The sequence below is a fragment of the Rattus norvegicus genome, chromosome X (assembly GCF_036323735.1).
Source record: "Rattus norvegicus strain BN/NHsdMcwi chromosome X, GRCr8, whole genome shotgun sequence".
In the NCBI taxonomy this organism is placed as follows: Eukaryota; Metazoa; Chordata; class Mammalia; order Rodentia; family Muridae; genus Rattus; species Rattus norvegicus.
In genome coordinates this window covers 73,751,259-73,772,335 of record NC_086039.1, presented here as the reverse complement: position 1 = coordinate 73,772,335, position 21,077 = coordinate 73,751,259, and the positions used below count along the sequence as shown (strand labels likewise).

General features: G+C 40.2%; 1 protein-coding gene and 1 long non-coding RNA gene across 6 annotated transcripts in view; one reads left to right on the top strand and one right to left on the bottom strand.

Annotated features, from left to right (window-relative positions):
* The window catches only part of LOC102555916 (uncharacterized), a 101,580-nt gene extending 96,084 nt beyond the window's left edge, over positions 1-5,496 (bottom strand). For all 4 annotated transcript variants that reach the window (XR_010061264.1, XR_362496.4, XR_010061263.1 and 1 more), the window contains exon 1: positions 5,361-5,496. This is a non-coding gene — a long non-coding RNA (uncharacterized LOC102555916). The remainder of the gene's footprint in view (positions 1-5,360) is intronic.
* The window catches only part of Zdhhc15 (zinc finger DHHC-type palmitoyltransferase 15), a 133,475-nt gene continuing 117,282 nt past the window's right edge, over positions 4,885-21,077 (top strand). The window contains exon 1 of one of the 2 annotated variants that reach the window (NM_001039101.1): positions 4,885-5,223. In NM_001039101.1, coding sequence (NP_001034190.1) covers positions 5,088-5,223 — 136 coding nt within the window. In that variant the 5' untranslated portion in view covers positions 4,885-5,087. The remainder of the gene's footprint in view (positions 5,224-21,077) is intronic. The other variant, XM_006257145.5, reaches the window with a different exon arrangement.

The window sequence follows — 21,077 nt, the reverse complement described above, 5'->3', positions numbered from 1 at the left end:
GGAGGCCTGTTGGTCCCAGGAACACACAGGTTAGAACCCACCCTACCTGTCCCTGGCCTGCTGATCTACCGGGGGCACAGCCAATAGAGTTGAGCAGTGTGCTGTTCCCTGAGCTCCAATGTTAGTTCCAAGGCCTGCCACCCTTGAGGAGTCCTGTCAGCATCAGGAACATTCAGCCAACACAAGGAACAGCCAGATAGCTAAAGACCAGAGTAAGAACAGTCAACAAGAACCAGGGCAATGTGGCACCACCAGAGGCCAGCTATCCTACTGCAACAAGCCCTGCATATCCTAACACAAATAAAGGGCAAGGTGGCCTTAAATCCAATCTAAAAACATGTTAGAGGCCTTTAGAGAGAAAATAAATAAATCCCTTAAGAATTCAGGAATATACAATCAAACATGTTAATGAAATGAATAAAACTATCCAAGGCCTGAAAATGGAAATAGAAGCAATTAAAAAAACCCCACAAACTGAGGAAATCTTAGAGATGAAAAACCTGGACAGGAGAACAGGAACTATAGACATGAGCATCACGAATAGAAAATAGGAGATGGAAAAGAGAGAATGTCAGGCATAGAAGATATGATCAAAGAACCTGATACATCAGTCAAAGAAAATGTTAAATCTAAAATGTTCTTGACATAAAACCTCCAAGAAATCTGGGGCATTATGAAAAGACTAAACTTAAAAATAATAGGAATAGAAGAAGAAAAGGAGGAGGAGGAGGAATCACCATCATCCCAGATCCAAGGTCCAAAAAATATTTTCAACAAAATCATAGAAGAAAACTTCCCCAACCAAAAGAAAGAGATGCCCATCAACATACAAGAAGCTTACAGAACACCAAATAGATTGTACTAGAAAAGAAAACCCTCCTGCCATATAATAATCAAAACAATAAATGTATAGAACAAAGAAAGAATATTAAAAGCTGCCAGGGGAAAAGGCCAAGTGTATCAGAATTACACCCCACTTCTCAACAGAGACTATAAAAGTCAAAAATCAAGGGCAGATGTCTTAAAGACCCCAAGAGACCAGAGATGTTAGCACAAACTATTATACCCAGCAAAATTTTTAATCACCATAAATGGAGAAAACATTTTATGACAAAACCAAATTTAAACAATATCCATCCCTCAATCCAGCCCTACAAAAGATACTAGGAGGAAAACTCCAACCCAAGGAGGCTAAGAACATTCAAGAAAACACAGGAAATAATAACACCACATCACCAAAACCAAAGAACAGTATGATGTTTCAACATCAAAATAACAGGAATTGGGGAAGAAGCCATGGCAGGTGATGTTAAGATTCTGCTGTGTATTTACAGGTTGTTATCAGTGTTCCTAAGGGATGGATGGTACTGGGCTTTGTATGTTTAAGTGGTCAATTATATCTTATCAATTGAATCTAAAAAAAAATAACAGGAATTAATAGTCCTCAATAAAAAGACATGGGCTAACACAGAGGATATGAAAACAGGATCCATTCATCTGCATACAAAGGTAAACATTACCTCAGAGTAAAGGGTTAGGAAAATGTTTTCCAAGCAAAGGATGCAAGAAGCAAACTGGTGTAGCTATTCTATCCAATAAAATAGACTTACAACAAAAATTAATCAAAAGAGGTCAGAAAGGACACTTCGTATTCATCAAAGGAAAAATCCATCAAGATAACATCTCAATTTTGAACATCTATGCTCCAGATGCAAGGGCACCCACATTTGTAAAAGAAACATTACTAAAGATTAAATCACATATCAAACCCCCACACATTAGTAGTGGGAGATGTCAATACCCAGCAACCATTAATGGACAAGTCATCAAAACAGAAACTAAACAGAGAAATAATGAGACAGATGTTATGAATCAAATGGACCTAATAGAACCCTTTACCCAAACACAAAAGAATATACCTTTTCATCACCTCAGGGAATTTTCTGCAAAATTTACCATATACTCAGTTGCAAAGCAAATTTCAACAGATATAAAAAAATTAGGATCAGGTATGGGGAGGGTGGGAGGGTTGGGGTAGGGGTGAGAAGGCTGGGAGAGAGAAGGGAAATTGGTTGGGAGGCACATCTCTGGGACAAGCTGGAGACCTGGGTTGAGGGAGGCTCCTAGGAGGGTATGAGGTGACCCTATCTGAGACTCCTAGCAGTGGGGGATATGAAGCCTGAAGTAGCCACCTCCTGTAGCCAGGCGGGACTTCCAATGGAGGGAAGGGAATGCCAACCTACTCATAAAATCTTTATCCCAAAATTTGCCCTGCCTACAAGATGTACACGGATAAAATGGAACAGAAATGGAGGGAATGGACAACGAATGGGAAAGGGAATAACATTTAAAATGTAAATAAAGAAATATCCAATAAAAAATAAAATAAATTTAAAAAGAACAGAGCAGGGGACAGGAAGAAAACAAACAAGTCAGTGGTCCATATGTAGCCTGTGAATATACTTTGCTAAACCTTGCAATGTATATGTGTGTGTGTGTGTGTGTGTGTGTGTGTGTGTGTGTGTTTCTCTGTTGGTTCTTAGTCATCCATGCTAATCTGCATTTGAATTCTCTCTATCATAAGTCCTTATTGCAAGCTATTTGATTAGGGCACAGGTTACACTAGAAAATAAAAATCTAGGCAAAGCTTGCCATGCCCCAAAAGGGAACATTTTAACTTCCTTATCCAACCTCACCATAGCCCCATCTCACCATAGCCCCTGTGGTGATACCAGGCAACACTGTTCTTCTAGCCACTAAAGTAAGAAATCTGGTAATTAGCTTTGTCTTGCCTCAGTACTCACTTGTTACAGTGATTAACAAATTCTATCGATTATCTCCCGAAAACAGTTCCATGATCCCTTTCATCCTCTCCTCATGCCATGTTTTGGGCCCAAAGTCTTTTAATTATGTGTGTGTGTGTGTGTGTGTGTGTGTGTGTGTGTGTGTGTGTGTGTTTGCATGTGTGCATGAACGTGCTACATGGGCAAGTGTTTACAGAGATCAAAAGACAGTGTCAGAGCCCCTCAGGAGACACAGTTTCAGGGAGATAGGAAGTAACTGATGTGGGTGCCAGGAACCAAATTCTTGCAGAACAACAAGCACTTCCAGCTCTCTGACCCATAATGCCCAAACTCTTGCTACCAAAATATTATGAAGAAGTTAACCTACTGTGATACCTTCCAACAGGACAGGTTTCTTGTAGTCTTCTTAAATATGCCATAAAGTTTCATATATCTTCACCATTACATAATTCCCTTTATCTAGCATTCCTTCCCCTATAATCCCTACTGAAGCCTGTTCCCTTCTTAGTAAGTTAGTAGGTATTCTGCCCAGCTCAGACTCTCATCTACATTTAATCATTTCTTCCACAAAGCTACCTGATTTAGACAAAATAGACACAATGATCCCAAAATATATGTTCTAAGATCCTCGAATCCATGATTAATGGAAATCCATTAATTCATGTCAGAACTTCAGGGCTAAAGAACTTATCAGACTATTAAAAATTGTAACTAAAATACACACTGCATTTCATTACCTTACTACTTTGGTAACAACTTCTACCTTAATCTGAAAAGAAACAATAGAGCTGTTGTCACTTTAGGAACATTACTGCATGTAAAACCCCATACATTAAAACCACAAAACAACCTCATAAAACCTCTTGCTCTCACACAGCAGTCACACTGAATGTAAATCAAAACTGGGTCTCAGCAAAAGTATAATCTCTTTAAGTAGTAGACCTTCGGAAATCATTAGAACAATGAGTATAAAATACACAAACGCCCACAAAAATAGAACTATGGTAGGTACTTGTGTCAAAATAACTGCCTGTTGTCTTGAGGATATGAGCTCCTTAGTGACAGTACCCTGTTTTGTCATTCTTAATTTATGCTAAAGTTGATCTAATAGAAGGCAAGGACTCCAAAAATATATCTTGAGTGAAACTGCCTCCTGGTTGGTCCCCCTGCTCTCAGGTCTTCTAAGGTCTTCCTTAGTGAAATCCTGCTTGCTGTTTTACAGAAGTATCACTGTGACACCATTCCATTGCCCTCCAAACCTTTGCTGACTGTTTACCATCTGCTGTACAGAACAGTATTTCCAGTCCCTGACAAGGCAAGGAAGAGCATTCACTTCCTTGCTCCAGCCTGTATTTTCAGACTCATTCCCACCCTCTCCTTTTCACACAAACTCTCTTCAAGGCACAGCAGCTGTTCTTGGAACACTTTAGAATTGTCATGTCATGCCTTTTAAAACACGTTTCTGGGCTGAAAGGTCATCCATCCTCTTCCGCCTGAAAATGCTTTTATTAACAAAGCTTAAACCTTTAGAGCTTTCTCTGAGCCCAGAATCTGATTGATTTCTGCACCATTGTGTTTATTCTGAAAAAAAAATGTACTAAGCTAATTCTGCAGGGAGGACAGAGAGGGAGGAAGGAGTGCCCTGTCAAGGGACATACCCCAGCAGCGCCTGCAGCACTACGTGTTAAGCATACTGTTCAAGCAGCAGTGGGAGGACTGGGATGGGTGACCTTTAATTTATGAGGTGCTACTGTACTGTGTGCATCTTTTGCACAGTGCCTGTGCTCTTGTGTGTCTGGGGGTTGGGACAGCAGAGAAAAGGAGATACAGGGGAAGGAAGAGAGGAGAAACCCGAAATGAAGAGAAGGTGGCTGCAGTGCAGTAAGGGCAGATGGGCGGACCCACATTTCTTGGGCTTTACATTTGGCAGAGGTCCCTCCCAGCAAGCTCAGAGGAAGTGGCTGGGGGTTGGGGGTTGGGGGTAGGGGGCGAGAGGTGGGAAGGGGGAGGGGCCGCAGTCCCTCTGAGCTCTGTGGGCCTGGACAGCCTGGCTATCACATTCTGCCCCACCTCAGCCAGATCCTGAAGGTGGGACCCACGCCTACTGTGCCAGAGTGGGCGCGCTGGGCAGCGCAGCCCCACAGGTGGCAGCGGCTCGAGGACGATTTCCCGCCAGGCTAAACAGTGGAGCGCCGCACAGCGCGCCTTCCCGCCTCCCAGCCGCCGCCCAAGCAGTTCCCGGCCGGCGCCAGCAGGCCTGCTTGGTCGATCTTCGAGCCGAAGATGCGGCGGGGCTGGAAGATGGCTCTGTCTGGGGGGTTGCGGTGCTGCCGCCGGGTACTGTCCTGGGTGCCAGTGCTCGTTATTGTCCTCGTCGTTCTCTGGTCCTACTATGCCTACGTCTTTGAACTCTGCCTGGGTAAGTGGGGCTGGCCACATAAACTGGGGAAATAAGCTCCAGCTCCTGCCCTATCCTTCATACCAATGTCCCCAGTGCGCTCAGCCCTCACCCTGCGGCTTTTCCTTTCGCGCCCTGAAAAACTCCCAGTTTCCAACCTTGGGCTTCTCACAATATCTTTCATGCGCCGTCCCACGAGGGTCCCACCACGTCGCCATCTCCTCTCCTCTGGGTTTTCCTATTTCTTTGCCCTACCCTCAATAATTCCTTGGTTCTTCCTACTAGGAACCTCCCTCCCCCACACGTACAGGATAACCACTTAAGCTGTACTGCCTGGAAAACCACCTTCTGAACCCACCCAACCAATTGAGGAAGCACCATACCCTTAAAGTGCCCGCTCCACCAAAGTATCCAACTAAGGGCCCCACCATTTTCCCCTCCTACTCTGGTTTCTTTCATACTAGGGATTCCCTAATAGGAATCCAAAAATAATTCCTGTACTCTCCTATTATCTCACCTCTTCTCCACATTGAGATCCATACTTTGTCTCTGCAACCCTCAAACACAAGCTGAGAGGTTTCACATCTCCACCCACTTATGAGCCTCTCACATCAGAACATTCTGTTCTCACTTTTTACACAGGGCTAACTAAGCCCTTCACCCTTTCCCTGAGATCCAAGAGTGCTAGCATGTGTGTGCGCACATGCAGACATGCAGTACACACACACACACACACACACACACACACACACACACAGTGAGAGAGAGAGAGAGAGAGAGAGTGCTCCATGTTTGTCTTCTTATGACTCCACACTCTGTTCTGTTCTATCTCACATTTCACACAATAAGTTTTCCCCTTTCCTTACCTGTAGTCTTTCCTCATTTTCAGAGCTCTTTTTGTGGTGCGGGGGTTCTATACAACACTTTCTTCTCATATTAGAGCTCCAAATTGTACCACACTGGGGTCCAGCCCCTTCCCTTTCCTTTTTGTAAAGCATTCAACTTCTCATTAGAAGGCCCACATTATTTTCTTACCCATCTCACTAGTGACCCCACTTTGTCATAGTATGATCATGTCCCATCCACTATAATCTCCTACTAGAATGTTTTCTTTACACTTCAGAGTCCCCGCAATCCTTACCATATTCCACTGAAGAGCCACTACTTGTCTAATCTTTACCTATCTTTACTGAGAAGCAGTCTCCACCCCCTCCAGTGTTTCCCACTGTCCACACCACATCCTGTCACTATCAGTCTGGTGCTTCTCATTGTTTCCTTTAGGGTTGCACTTGTCCCCTGCCTTCTTAAGCCTGGAAAATCCAGTTCTTTCTGGCTGAAGTGTGTAGTTTTTTGCCCTTTCCTATGGAGATATACTTTTTTGTTGTTTTTTCTTAGATCACCCCTTTAATGATGCTGAACTTTCCTTATGCCCTGTCCTATAACACCAGGGATCACTTACTCTCTCCTTATTTATAATCTGGTTCCTATCATATGCTCTGTGCTTTCAACCTCAGAATTCTACAGTATTTCACAACACAAAGCCCAACTTTTTCTTCTGTTTACCCCCACACACAGATTTTCATACACTTCCAGTCCCCTGTCTATTACATATGACCTTCTACCATTCTCATAAACTCAAATTAGTTTTCATAACATATGCTGTCTCCTCTCAACAGAAATTTCTCATGGTCTATTGAAGAATCCCCATATCTTTTCACATGAGATCCCATGAATGCCTTTATCACTTCAGTGCTGAAGTGCCATCAGTAACCCTTATACTTGTGACCTGCAGTCTCCCCTGTCCATTCAATGCAGAGTATTCATTGCTACCCCACTAGAGTTCATACCATTTCATCAAACATCTCCTCAAAGCTGCCTTCCTATGCTTCATTTGTTTCCTCATATCACAACGTCTCACTTCAAAATTACTGCTAGAGTGCTACTTTTCAGCCCCAGGACCCAACTACACTTATAAACCCTTTCTCTTACATTTTTGAAAAAAAAACTATACTTTACCCCTACACAAATTTAGGTCAAGTAAAGTAACTGTGTTTTTCCAATATAAGAATTCCTTCTAGTCAACTCTATAGATCAAAGTTTGGCCTTTTTTTCTGGCCTTCTTAAGTATGTTATGGAAAATACAGAAAAGGCTTTTAGCAATAAGCATTGTTTGTTGCCTTCATGGATAGACATTTAGGCTGTTTTTCTTTTCTTCATCTGTGTCTGCTTTTAAGGTGCATTCCCTTGACTGGGAAGTTCTCCTGCTCTCAGACCTTACCACTCTGTCTTTTTTTAAATGATTAACTAAGGGATCAAAAGTTCAGCTCCATTGTGATGGTGTGTACATTGCTCCCAGGAACAGTGCCACATTGTAAACACTAGCAAGCTACCTTCAAAGTCATTTAGGACTGTCAAACATGAGCTCAACAAGAAGTCAGGTTAAAAATCAGTAATGATGATAGGTAATTCTTATATAGTGCTTACGTTGTGTCAAAAAAAAGTGTTCTCACTACTGCAGTTATATTAACAGTCTATATATCACCTCATTTAATCCTCAGAGCTCTATAATGTAGGTACCATTATTATCCCCACTATCCAGATATGTAAACCGAGTCAACAAACTGAGGTAAGACAAAGTATCAGGTGTGGTGATACACATTTGTCCGAGTACTTGTGGAGTAGAGTCAATACGATCAGGAGTTCAAGGCCAGTCTCAGCTACATAGAACGTTTGAAGCCAGGCTGGGCTACATAAAACCTTGTCTCACATCCCACCAAACCCCATACAGAAAAAAATCAATCACCATGCACATAATTAGCTTTCCATGGGTTCTTAGTCATGCCATGCTGAAAGCTGCTAGGAAACTTTGGATTTCTTATGCCCAGTTGAAAGAAATGGACTGATTACATAGTTTATCTGAGATTATAGAGCTGGTAAATAGTTAAACTTAGATGGTAACACAGGAATTATGGACCTTCTGTTCAGGTTATTATAACATGCTGCTTCCTCTCAACTAGCACAGAGGTCAAAACTGGTGAACCACAGGACCAGTATAACCTGAAAATATATTTTATTTTGCTTGGACAGAGTTTTTTTTAACATTCTTTTTTTAACTAAGCTAAGCCCAGTAAAGTTACATAATACCTATAGTCTCAACACTTGAGAATCTGAGAGAAGAGGGTCACTTGAGCCTAGGAGTTCAAAACGAACCTCTTTATTATAGGCAGAACCTATCTCAAAAAATAAAAATCAGTAAAATAAGTGGTCTTGACTTCAGTTTCTGGCTCTCCCATTTTATGATCTCATCTTTACTTTACAATCTTAGATGTTTTCTAAGGTTGTGTGTGTGTGTGTGTGTGTGTGTGTGTGTGTGTGTGTGTGTGTGTGTGAGAGAGAGAGAGAGAGAGAGAGACAGAGAGAGAGAGAGAGAGAGAGAGAGAGAGAGAGAGAGAGAGATATGTTTGGAGAGATGTGCCTCCTCATGTTCACATGATGTGGAAGTCAGAGGAAGCATGGGAATTGCTTCTTCCCTTCTACATAAGAGTTCTGGGATTGAACTCAAAGACCCTAAGACTTGATGGCAGATGCCCTTACACATTGATCCCCACTGCTGGCCCTGTTTGTACAACCTTTTAACAAATGTACAACCTGGATTTCAGAGAAGTTGAAGCAAATTTTCTAAGGTTACATTTAGTATAGCACTGAGAGCTGGAAGTCAAGCCTACCTGATAACAATGTAACAAAAGCAATAAATTAGGGTTTTGTTATAACTTAAAAGGTAATATTAAAGAGCTAACTTCTTTCTAAAGAGAACCTCATCTCTCCCGAATATCAGGCTATAACTAATACTAAAGGTGATACTTTTGTACTTATATCTTATTTTTATAATTTTCTGATTATAAAATAATCAAATATTTCCTCTTTCCCTTTCCTCCCTCCAACACCTCCCATATATCCCCTTGCTCTGTCTCAAATTTGTGACTTTTTTCTTTAATTATTGTGATATACACACAGCCACACTCACATTTGTAAACAAAGAAGTACAACCTGATCAGACTATATCATATAGTTGTATATGTAGGTTTATAGGGATGACTACTTGGCATTGGATAACCAATTGTTGAGTTCTTCCATGGGAAGACTACTTCTGCTCTCAGCATTCTTTAGATGCCTTTAGTTCTTTGTCTGGGGTTGAGGCCCCAGGAGATTTCTGCCTTCCATATTAGCACATGTATTGTTGTCATCCTCCTTCAGGTCTTATTTAGGTACTTTTGTAGGAGAGAATGCATTTCTTGATAAGAATGCAAACCTGACATTTCTAGACAACACAGTCTCACAGCAAACTTCCTGTTCTCTGGCTCTTTCTAACTTTCCGCCCCATCTTCTATAATGATATGTGGGCCATAGGTGCAGGAATCATGTTGTAGATATATCAGTTGAGCTATAATTTTTAAGACTAATTCTGCTTTTACAAGCCAAGAGACCTAGGGCAGGTCACATAATCTCTTTCAATTGCAGTTGTTTTTGTGTTCATCTCTCTAGTATGACTGTTTCTTCATACCACAAATACTTGCTCAGTACCTACTCTACACCAGGCATTGCTATTATGACATTTAAATATTCATGGCTGGAAAGCATGAACTGTAGTTTATAACACAGTATAAAAGTGTGTTAGATGTCAACTTACTATGTTAATAAAAATATAAAGTATTCTACATCCCTCAAAAAAGCTTTTTTTTTTACTTTTTTTAATGAGAAAGAAAGTAATAGTATCCATTTCATTATGGTAAATGTTATATAACGAAAGACAATAATTTTAAAGTATTTAGTTTTTTTACTACATTTACAATGTTGTGTAGCCATTACTTCAATATAGTCACCAAATCATTGTTGTTCCCACCAAAAGAAAACCACATAGACATTAAAAAATTCTCCTTCTAGGGGAGAGAAGGCCAATGTTGTTTAATAATATGGCACCAACCCAGTAGTCCCTCAACCCAGTGGGTATTCTCACCACACCAGTGATGGTATAGATAGCATTAATTAGTGTCAGTGGGTCATTTAATAAGATGATATTGAGTTGGGAATGGTAAGGATATATCTGGGATGAGCTAAGGAAAAGTACAAGAGGTAAATGTGATCAAAACACCTCGTATGCATGTATGAAATTCTCAAAAAGTTAATAAAAATATTATATTAAAGAAAGCAGTAGCTCCCTGTTACCTTTACTCTAGTTCCTGTCAACCGCTTATCTATATTCTAGCTCTGTATTTGCCTGTTCTATAATGTGTGTGTGTTTGTGTCTGTGTGTGTGTGTGTGTGTGTGTGTGTGTACTTTTGTATCTGGATCCTCTCTCTCTCTATATATATATATATTTAATATATATATTTAATATATATTATATAATATATAATATTATATACAATATATAATATATATAATATAATATATATTTATTTAATATATTTTAATACATATATATTAAACTGGATAGTTTATGTATTTACATTTCAAATGTTATCCCCTTTACTGGTTCCCCCATCTCCCATTCCCCTTCCCCCTCCTTCTATGAGGATGCACCCCCTCCCATCCACCCACTCCCTCTTCAACACCCTGGCATTCCCTTACACTGGGGAAATGAACCTTCACAGGACCAAGGGCTTCTCCTCCTATTGATGCCATACAATGCCATCCTCTGATACATATGGGGCTGGAGCCATGGATCTCCACTCGTATACTCTTTGGTTGTTGGTTTAGTCCTCGGAGCTCTGGGGGGGGTGTGTCTGGTTGATTGATATTGTAGCTCTTCTTATGGGGTTGCAAACCCCTTCAGCTCCTTCAGTCCTTTCTCTAACTCCTCCATTGGGGTCCCATACTCAGTCTGATGGTTAACTGAAAGCATCTTAATCTGTATCAGTAGGGCTCTGACAGAGCCTCTCAGGAGACAGTCACATCAGACTCCTGTCAGCAAGCAATTCTTGGCATCAGCAATAGTGTCAGGGTTTAATGGCTGCATATATGATGGATCCCCTGGTAGGGCAGTCTCTGAAGGACATTTTCTTCAGGCTCTGCTCTACTCTTTGTCCCTGTATTTCCTCCTGTGAGTATTTTGTTACCCTTTCTACAAAGGACTGATGCATCCACATTTTGGTCTTCTTCTTGAGCTTCATATGGTCTGTGAATTGTATCTTGGGTATTCCAAGCTTTTGGGCTACTATCCACTTATCAGTGAGTGCATACCACGTGTGTTCTTTTGTGACTGGGTTACCTCAATTGGAGTGATATTTTCTAGTTAATTCCATTTGCCTATGAATTTCATGAAGTCATTGTTTTTGATAGCTGAGTAGTACTCCATTGTGTAGATGTACCATATTTTCTGTATCCATTCCTCTATTGAAGGACATCTGGGTTCTTTCCAGCTTCTGGCTATTATAAATAAGGTTAATATGAATTTAGTGGAGCATGTGTCTTTGTTGTATGTTGGAGCATCTTTTGGGTATATGCCCAAGAGAGGTATAGCTAGGTCCTCAGGTAGTACAATGTCCAATTTTCTGAGGAACCACCAGACTGATTTCGAGAGTGGTTGTACCAGTTTGCAATCCCACCAACAATGGAGGAGTGTTCTTCTTTCTCCACATCCTCGACAGCATCTGTTGTCACCTGAGTTTTTGATCTTAGCCATTCTGATTGGTGTTAAGGTGAAATCTCAGGGTTGTTTTGATTTGCATTTCTCTGATGAGTAAGGATGTTGAGAATTTCTTCAGGTGCTTTTCTGGTATCTGGATTCTTTTAATTAGCACTATGTTTGCAAGATCCAACCGCATTGCAGCATCTAACAGTATACTATTCCTTTAATAGATTACTGATATTCTATTCTATGTCTTTGCCAGAGTTTGTCCATACACCTGTTCAAGGACATTTGGGATGTTTTACTGGTTTTTGTTTCTGTTTTTGTTTTTCTGTTTCAAGCAATGCTACTGTGAACATTTATATGGAAATAATTCTTTATATACCAGAAAGAAGGATGGGAATGATTGAGCTGTATAGTAACTTTTTGAGGAACCTGTGAACTATTTTTTCAACATGGCTGATCATATGCTTCTCTACGAACAATAAAGGATAAAGGGTTTAAATTTATCCACACCATCACCGATATCTTTTTCCATTAGAAAAAATGACTACCTTGATGTAGTGTAACATGATGTCATTTCGTAGCTTGATTTGGATTTCCTAAATGAGTAAATATGCTGAACATATTTTATGTACTCGACCATTTTTTGTCTTATTTGGGAAATATCTATACAAACTAAACAGGTTATGTATTTAGGAATACACACATACATATATGCATGTGTGTGTGTGTGTGTGTGTGTGTGTGTGTGTGTGTGTGTGTAACTACAATTAATAAAAAACGGAGACCATGAATTTGAAAGAGAGCAAAGGATGTGGTGTCTGGGAGGGTTTGTAGTAAGGAAAGGGAAGAAGGAAATGATGTAATTATGATCTCAAAAAATAAAGGAAATATTAAAAACAAATTGACTATTCAAGTTATTTCCCATTTCCTTAAAAATGTGCCTTCATTTTCTTTCTTTAAAATGTTTTATGTAGCATATGAGTTTCATTATAAAATCTTCATACATGTCTACATTTTTCTCTTTGGTTCTCCCTCTTGCTTGTCCCCTACCTTGCTCAGAAAAGTGCCTCTTCTGCTTTTATTTCATCTATCTATATATGACATATATATGACATGTGTGTGATACTTGCCTTTCCTCCCATCACCACCGTCCTTTGCCTTTTGATCCCCTTAGACCCCTTCTTCCCTCCCCATGCACATCCCTTCTATTTTCATGTAGATTTTCCTACTTTTGTTATAGCTATCTTTTTTTTTTTAATTCTAGAGTTGTCATAGGCAACAAAGAATGTGCTAATTTTCTTCCTGAATCTGGTTTATTTTGCCTAACATCACAATCTCCAGTTGCAAAATTGTTTAAATTGTTTTCTGCAAATTACAGAATCCATTAATTTTTATGGTTAAACAAAACTACATTGTGTGTATGTGTAAATATATATATATATATATATATATATATATATATCACACTTTCTTTATCTTTTCATCTGTTCATAGGCATGTAGGCCAATTCCATGTTTTGACTATTATGAAAAATGCTATATTTAACACGAATGCACAAGTATCTATATGGTATGCCAACAAAGATTCTTTCAGGTATATACCTAAGAATATGATAATACCTAATGTTGAATTATATGTTGTATTTTTTTAGACATTACAATCATTAATTTTTGGTTAGTATACAAAGTATTGAGTTTCAGTGTGACGTTTCATGCATACATATCTTTATACATTGTTCATATTCAGTTTTCCATTAGCTTTCCTTATTCCACCTTCCCTTTGCTCTCCTTCCACTCGTCCAAGTAATTTTTCTGTTTTCATGTCTTGTGTATGCATATATACATATGTAATCTATATGCATATATCTCTAGATTCTACATGTGAGAGAAACATTGGGTATCTCTTTTGTCCTACTACTACCTTTGTTTTTTCTCTTGGGCCCTTCTTTTCCTTAAATGCTCCCTTTGATTTTCATGTCATATATAGGCATAAATTGATAGATATACTGTTAAATGTAGATATTCCCTATGAGATTAAATGTAATATTTATCTTTCTGATTCTGGTCTAATTCACTTCCTTAAATTGTTTAAGTGAGATGTGCTAAACATAGCAATTTTGGTGTGCAGTAAGATTCAAAAGCTAAAAAAAAATCTAACAGCAGAAATGACACATAAGAATGAATATATTAATTCAGATTTCACCTTGGTTCATAAAAGGACAAGGCAGGTTTATTATTCCCATGCTTACCCAGATTATTATAGAGATCTTCCAAACATTGACTCAAATTAAAATGAAAACACAAGTTTCCTGGGAATTTTTGCTCTCTGAATCTTTCTCCCGTGACAGTAGTAATCACAAAACCAAGAAAATGGCTGTTCATGCCATAGACAATGGGGATGGCTTACCTCATACAAATTGGTGCTTAGTGACCTAGGAGAGACCAAATGGTAGCAATGTCTCAAACGTGAAGAAAAATTAACCTCAAACTTGAGACCAGTGCCCAAAGTGTCAAGCCTGAGTATATTTAGGAAAAGTAATCATCCTAGAAGGCAGAGGCCCAAGCAAGGGTAGATAGATGAATTCTCCAGACAGACAGACAGACAGACAGACAGACAGATTAACAAAACCACTCCACTCTTTCTGAGATGTAGTACAGGAAGCTAGTATTGTGCCTAGAGAAACAGGAAGCTCCTGGGATATCTACTTGTCGTGACAGATGCCAGGATTCCCTCAGGATCTTATCTATAGTGCTGACTCTTGATGGATAGCTTTTTCAATCACTTTCTCTAAAACAGTCTTTGTGGACACCCAGAAGGCCTGTGTCACCTAAACTTCTGGGATGCTTGTCCTGGCTGAAGCCCACCAAAGCTGTTGCCAAAATCTGTAGCTTCTGCTTCCTGTTGCTTTCCTGAAAACCAAAAGAAAGAAATTAGTAGAGCAGACAGATTTTATTCAAGCCTGGGCCTGAGTAAACTAGGATAGACATTCCCATCTCAGATTTCTATTTCTACATTTTAAGGAATTTCTTTACTGATTTCCATAATGTCTTATATTCCAACCAATAATGTTTCCCCAGAATCCTTGCAAGCATTTGCTGGTATTTATTTCCTTGATGATAACCATTCTGACTGGAGTCAGATGGACACACAAAGTGGTTTAATTTTCATTTCCCAGGAGGCTCAAATGTTTGAACACTTTTGAGAATATTGATTGATCATTGTATGTTGAGGATTTGTCTTTAACTGTCTATTGTAATGCTAAGTGCAGACCCCAAGACCTGGGGTCTACATCTAGTCCCTATGACCCTGCCCCCAAGTTAATTCTAGTTGGTGAATAAAGATGCCAACAGCCAATAGCTGGACAGAAGAGACGTAGGTGAAGTTTAGGTTTTGAGGGCTTGAGGGGAGAGAACCATGAGGAGGAAGAATGTGCAGGAGAGGAGGAAGAAGCGGCCATGTGTTAAGAGTTAGGAGTGTATGGCCCTGAGGGGTGCCCAGTTGTAGCTAAGAGCAGCCCAGATGAAACAGAGTAAGTAATAACTCGGGGTTATTGGTAGGAAAATAGATTCTAACAGCATAGAGGGTAGGCAGATACCCAGCTCTTGAGCTGCTTAAGGCCTAAGTGTGTCTTTCATTTGGGAACTAATTGGTTTAAGGCCAGGTAGAAACTCTGGCCCTGTTTGCTACAACAATTGTATTTGGTTTGAGAACTGTGTATATTAAATTTTCAGACCCATTTAATGATAGCATGATTTTTCAGTTTTTGATGTTTAATTTTCTGAGTTCTTTATAGATTCTAAATATTAATCTCTGGCCTGATGCATAGTTAGAAAATATTTTCCTCTCATTCTGTAGACTGTTTCTTCACTCTGGTGATTGTTTCCTTTGTTATACACATTTTTAATTTTATGAAATACCATCTGTCAGTTCTTGGTATTATTTGATGTGCTATTGGAATCCTTTTCAGGAAGTCCTTGTCCATGCCTATACTTATATTCTGAAGTGTTTTCCTGTAGCAGTTACAGATTTTCATGTCTTACATTAATGCTTTGATCTACTTTAAATTGATTTTTAACAGGGTAAAAAAATGGGAATCTATTTTTATTCTTGTACATGTCCCAGCAACACTTGTTGAAGAAGCCATCCTTTTACAGTATACATTTGACATCTTTGTCAAAAATTGATAGCCGCGATTAACTAAAAAAATCAGTAACCCTCCTCAATGTGAACTATAAGTGGACTGAGAAAGAAATTGGGGGAATAACACCTTCACAATCACCACAAATAATGTAAGTATCTCGATGTACCTCTAACCAAGCAAGTGAAAGATCTGTATGACAAGAACTTCAAGTCTCTGAAGAAGAAATTGAAGAAGATCTCTGATGATGGAAAGATCTCTCATGCTCATGGATTGGCAGGATTAATATAGTAAAAATGGCCATCTTGCCAAAAGCAATCTACAGATTCAATGCAATCCCCATCAAAATTCCTACTCAATTCTTTATAGAGATAGAAAGAGTAATTTGCAAATTCATATGAGAAAAAAAACAAAGTCAAAACAAACAAACAAACAAAAAACAAGCAAACAGAAAACCCAAGATAGCAAAAGCAATCATATACAATAAAGAACTTCTGGAGGAATCAACATCTCTGATTTTAAGCTGTACTACAAAGCAATAGTAATAAAAACTACTTGGTACCGGCATAAAAACAGACAGGTTGATTAATAGAATTGAATAGAATGAACCCATATGCCTACAGACACTAGATTTTTTTGACAAAGGGGCCAAAACTATACAATGGGGGCAGAAAAGCAGCTTCAACACATGGTGTTGGTCTAACTGGATCCCTGCATGTAGAAGAATACAAATAGATCCATATTTATCATCTTGCGCAAAACTCAAGTCCCAGTGGATTGAAGATGCCAGCTTATGTTGGTGAAGATATGGAGCAAGGGAAACATTCCTTCATTGCTGGAATTGGAAATCAATTTGATGGTTTCTCAGAAAATAGTTCCACCTCAAGACCCAGTTATACTATGCCTAGGCATATACCCTGAAAATGCTCCACCGTACCATGAGGATATTTGCTCAACTATGTTCATAGCAGCATTACTTGTAATAGCCAGAAACTGGAAAGAACCTAGATGTGCCTAAACCAAAGAATGGGCAAAGATGATGTGGTACATTTAAACAGTTGTATTACACAGCTATTGAAAACAAGGACATGGTAGAATTGGCAGACAAATGGGTAGTGTTAGAAAATAACATCCTGAATGAGGTAACCCAGACTCAGAAAGACAGACATAGTATATACTCACTTATAAGTGGATTTTAGTCATAATGAACAGGATAGCCATGCTGCAATCCACACACACAGAGAAGCTAAGTAGCAAGGAGGACCTAAAAGAGGATACTTGAATCTTCCTGAGAAGGAGAAATAAAATAGATATTGGGGGTAGATGAAGTGTGGTAACTGAGTAGGAGAGGGATTGGGGAGGGCAACAGGAGGGATCAAGTGTGGGAAGAACAGAGGGAAAGAGAACTGAGAGAACTGGGGTTGGTGGAGGGGGCATTGCTATGAAGAACTAGAAACCTAGGACAAGGGAAACTCCCAGAAGTCTATGAGGGTAACCCTAGCTAAGACTCCTAGCAGTAGGGGACATGGAACCTAAAACAGCTACCTCCAGTAACCAAGCAAGACCTCTAATGGAGGGATGGGGATACCAACCCCCCACAAAACCTTCAACCCACAAGATGTACAGGGATAAAGATAGAGCAGAAATTGAGGGAATGGCCAACTTGAGCCCCATGCCATGAGAAAGAGCCCATCCCTAATACTATTTAGTGATACTCTTCTATGCTTGCAGACAGGAGCCTAACAGAACTTTCCTCTGAGAGGCTTCACCCAGCAGCTGATGGAAAGAGATGCAGAGACCCACAGTCAAACATTAGGAGCTCAGGGAATCTTATGGAAGAGGGGAAAGAAGAATTGGGGGAGCCAGAAGGTCAGGGATATCACAAGAAAACCTACAGAATTGATTAACTTGGGCCCATAGAGGTTCAAACAGACTGAATAACCAACCAAAGACCATGTATGCGATGGACCTAGGACCCCTACACAATATTTAGCAGATGTGCAGCTTGGTCTTCACACAGTCTTCACTTCTAACAACTGGAGCAGGGTCTGTCTCTAACTCTGCTACCTGCCTTTGGATTCCTTTCCCCTAACTGGGCTGCCTTGTCTATCCTCAATAGGAGAGGAGGCACCTAGTTCTACTGCAACTTAATGTGCCAAGGTGGGTCGATATCCATGGGAGGCTGACCCTTCTCTGAGGAGAAAGGGGATAGGGGGTGTGGGAAAGGCAGTGAAGAGGGAAACTGGGAGAAGAGGGGGAGCTGCAATTTGGATGTACAGTAAATAAATAAAATTTAAAAAGTAAAAAAAAATGATGCTAGCAGTATAGATTTATTTCTGCAGTGTAATTTAAGGTATTGTGATGCCTCCAGTATTACTCTTTCTGCCAAGGATTTTACTGGCTCCTCAGTAAAATTGCATTTATATGAACTCTAGGATTTTTTTTTCTAGTTCTGTGCAGAATATTTTTTTTTAGATTTTTCATGGGGGATTGCTTTAAATCTGTAGATCCCTTTTAGTGAGTAGTCATTTTTCACAAAATCAATTCTAAAAATCCATGAATATAGGTGATCCATCCACCTTCTAATATATTAAACATTTCAATGTACAGGTCTTTTGTTTTTGTTTTGTTGGTTTTTTTAGGTGTTCAGTTATTTTGAGACATGGTTTCTTTATGTAGCCCTGGCTGTCCTGAAACTTGCTCTGTAGACCAGGCTGGCCTCGAACTCAGAGATCCACCTGCATCTGCCTCCCTATTGTTTGATTAAAGGAATGCGCCATTATGCCTGGCTGTGGAGGTATTTTGTTTTCTTCCCTTTTTTACTGAGTATTTTATCTATTTACATTTTAAATGTTGTCTGCCTCCCTGGTTTCCCCTCCACAAACACTCCATCCCATCCTCCCCTTTGCATCTATGAGGGTGCTTCCCCCACCCATCCACACACTCCCTCCTCACCACTCTAGCATCCCCTACATTGGGGCATCAAGCCTCCACAGGACCAAGGGCCTCTCTTCCCACTGATGCCAGGTAAGGCCATCCTCAGCTACATATATAGCTGGAGCCATGAGTCCTATGTATATTCTTTGGTGGTTTAGTCCCTGGGAGCTTTGAGGGTCTGGTTGGTTGATATTGTTGTTCTTCCTATGGGGTTGCAAACCCCTTCAGCTACTTCAGTCCTTTCTCTTAACTCCACCATTGGAGCCCTGTTCTCAGTTCAGTGTTTAGCTGTGAGCATTCGCCTCTGTATTTGTCAGGCTCTGGCAGAACCTCTCAGGACACAGCTATATCAGGCTCCTGCCAGCATGCACTTCTAGGCATCAGCAATAGTGACTGGGTTTGGTGTCTCTGGGTTGGGATGGATCCTTAGGTGGGGTGGTCTCTGGATGGCCTTTCTCCTTCACTCTGCTCCACTTTTTGCCCCTGCATTTCATTTACACAGGAACAATTCTGGGTTAACTTTTTTGAGAAGAGTGGGTGGCCCATCTATCAACTGCGTCCATGCCTATCTACTGGAAGCGGTCTCCAGGTTCTGTCTTCCCCTTCTCTGCTCATTTCTGCTAAAGTCATCCCTGTTGGGTCCTAGAAGCATCTTTGCTTCCCTAGCATCTGGGATCCAGTTCCTCATCCATCCTGCTACACATTTTTATTCTATTTCTTGACCCTCTATACCTCACTCCCTTACCCTCTAGTACCTTATACTGCCACCCTTATTTCCTCCCCCTCCTCTTTCCCTCCCAGTCTTCCATCTCCTTCCTCCTCCCTCAGTCATCCTGGTCTCCCCATTGATGCAGGACTGAAGTATCCACACCTTGGCATTCCTTCCTCCTAAGCTCCATATGGTCTATGGGACGAACTGTGGACATTATGAGCTTTGGGGCTAATATCCACTTATCAATGATTACATACCATGTCTTTTTTATGTCTGGGTTGCCTCACTCAGGATGATATTTTCCAGTTCCAACCATTTGTCTATGAATTTCATAAAGTCATTGTTTTTGATAGCTGAGTAATATTCCATTGTGTAGATGTACCACATTTTCTGTATCCATTCCTCTGTTGAAGGGCATCTGGGTTCTTTCCAGCTTCTGGCTATTATAAATAAGGCTGCGATGAACATAGTGGAGCACGTGTCTTTTTTATATGTTGGGGCATCTTTTGGGTATATGCCCAAGAGAGGTATAGCTGGATCCTCAGGCAGTTCAATGTCCAATTTTCTGAGGATCCTCCAGACTGATTTCCAGAATGGTTGTAGCAGTCTGCAATCCCACCAACAATGGAGGAGTGTTCCTCTTTCTCCACATCCTCGCCAGCATCTGCTGTCACCTGAGTTTTTGATCTTAGCCATTCTCACTGGTGTGAGGTGAAATTTCAGGGTTGTTTTGATTTGCATTTCCCTTATGACTAAAGATGTTGAACATTTCTTTAGGTGTTTCTCAGCCATTCAGCATTCCTCAGCTGTGAATTCTTTGTTTAGCTCTGAACCCCATTTTTTAATAGGGTTATTTGTTTCCCTGCGGTCTAACTTCTTGAGTTCTTTGTATATTTTGGATATAAGGCCTCTATCTGTTGTAGGATTGGTAAAGATCTTTTCCCAATCTGTTGGTTGCCGTTTTGTCCTAACCACAGTGTCCTTTGCCTTACAGAAGCTTTGCTGTTTTATGAGATCCCATTTGTCGATTCTTGATCTTAGAGCATAAGCCATTGTTGTTTTGTTCAGGAAATTTTCCCCAGTGCCCATCTATGGTAATTGAGAATTTTGTTGGCTATAACATAGCCTGGGCTGGCATTTGTGTTCTCTTAGGGTCTGTATGACATCTGCCCAGGATCTTCTGGCTTTCATAGTCTTTGGTGAGAAGTCTGGTGTAATTCTTATAGGTCTGTCTTTATATGTCACTTGACCTTTTTCCCTTATTGCTTTTAATATTCTTTCTTTGTTTTGTGTATTTTGTGTTTTGACTATTATGTGACGGGAGGAGTTTCTTTTCTGGTCCAATCTATTTGGAGTTCTGTAGGCTTCTTGTATGGTTATGGGCACCTCTTTCTTTAGGTTAGGGAAGTTTTCTTCTATAATTTTGTTGAAGATATTTACTGGCCCTTTAAGG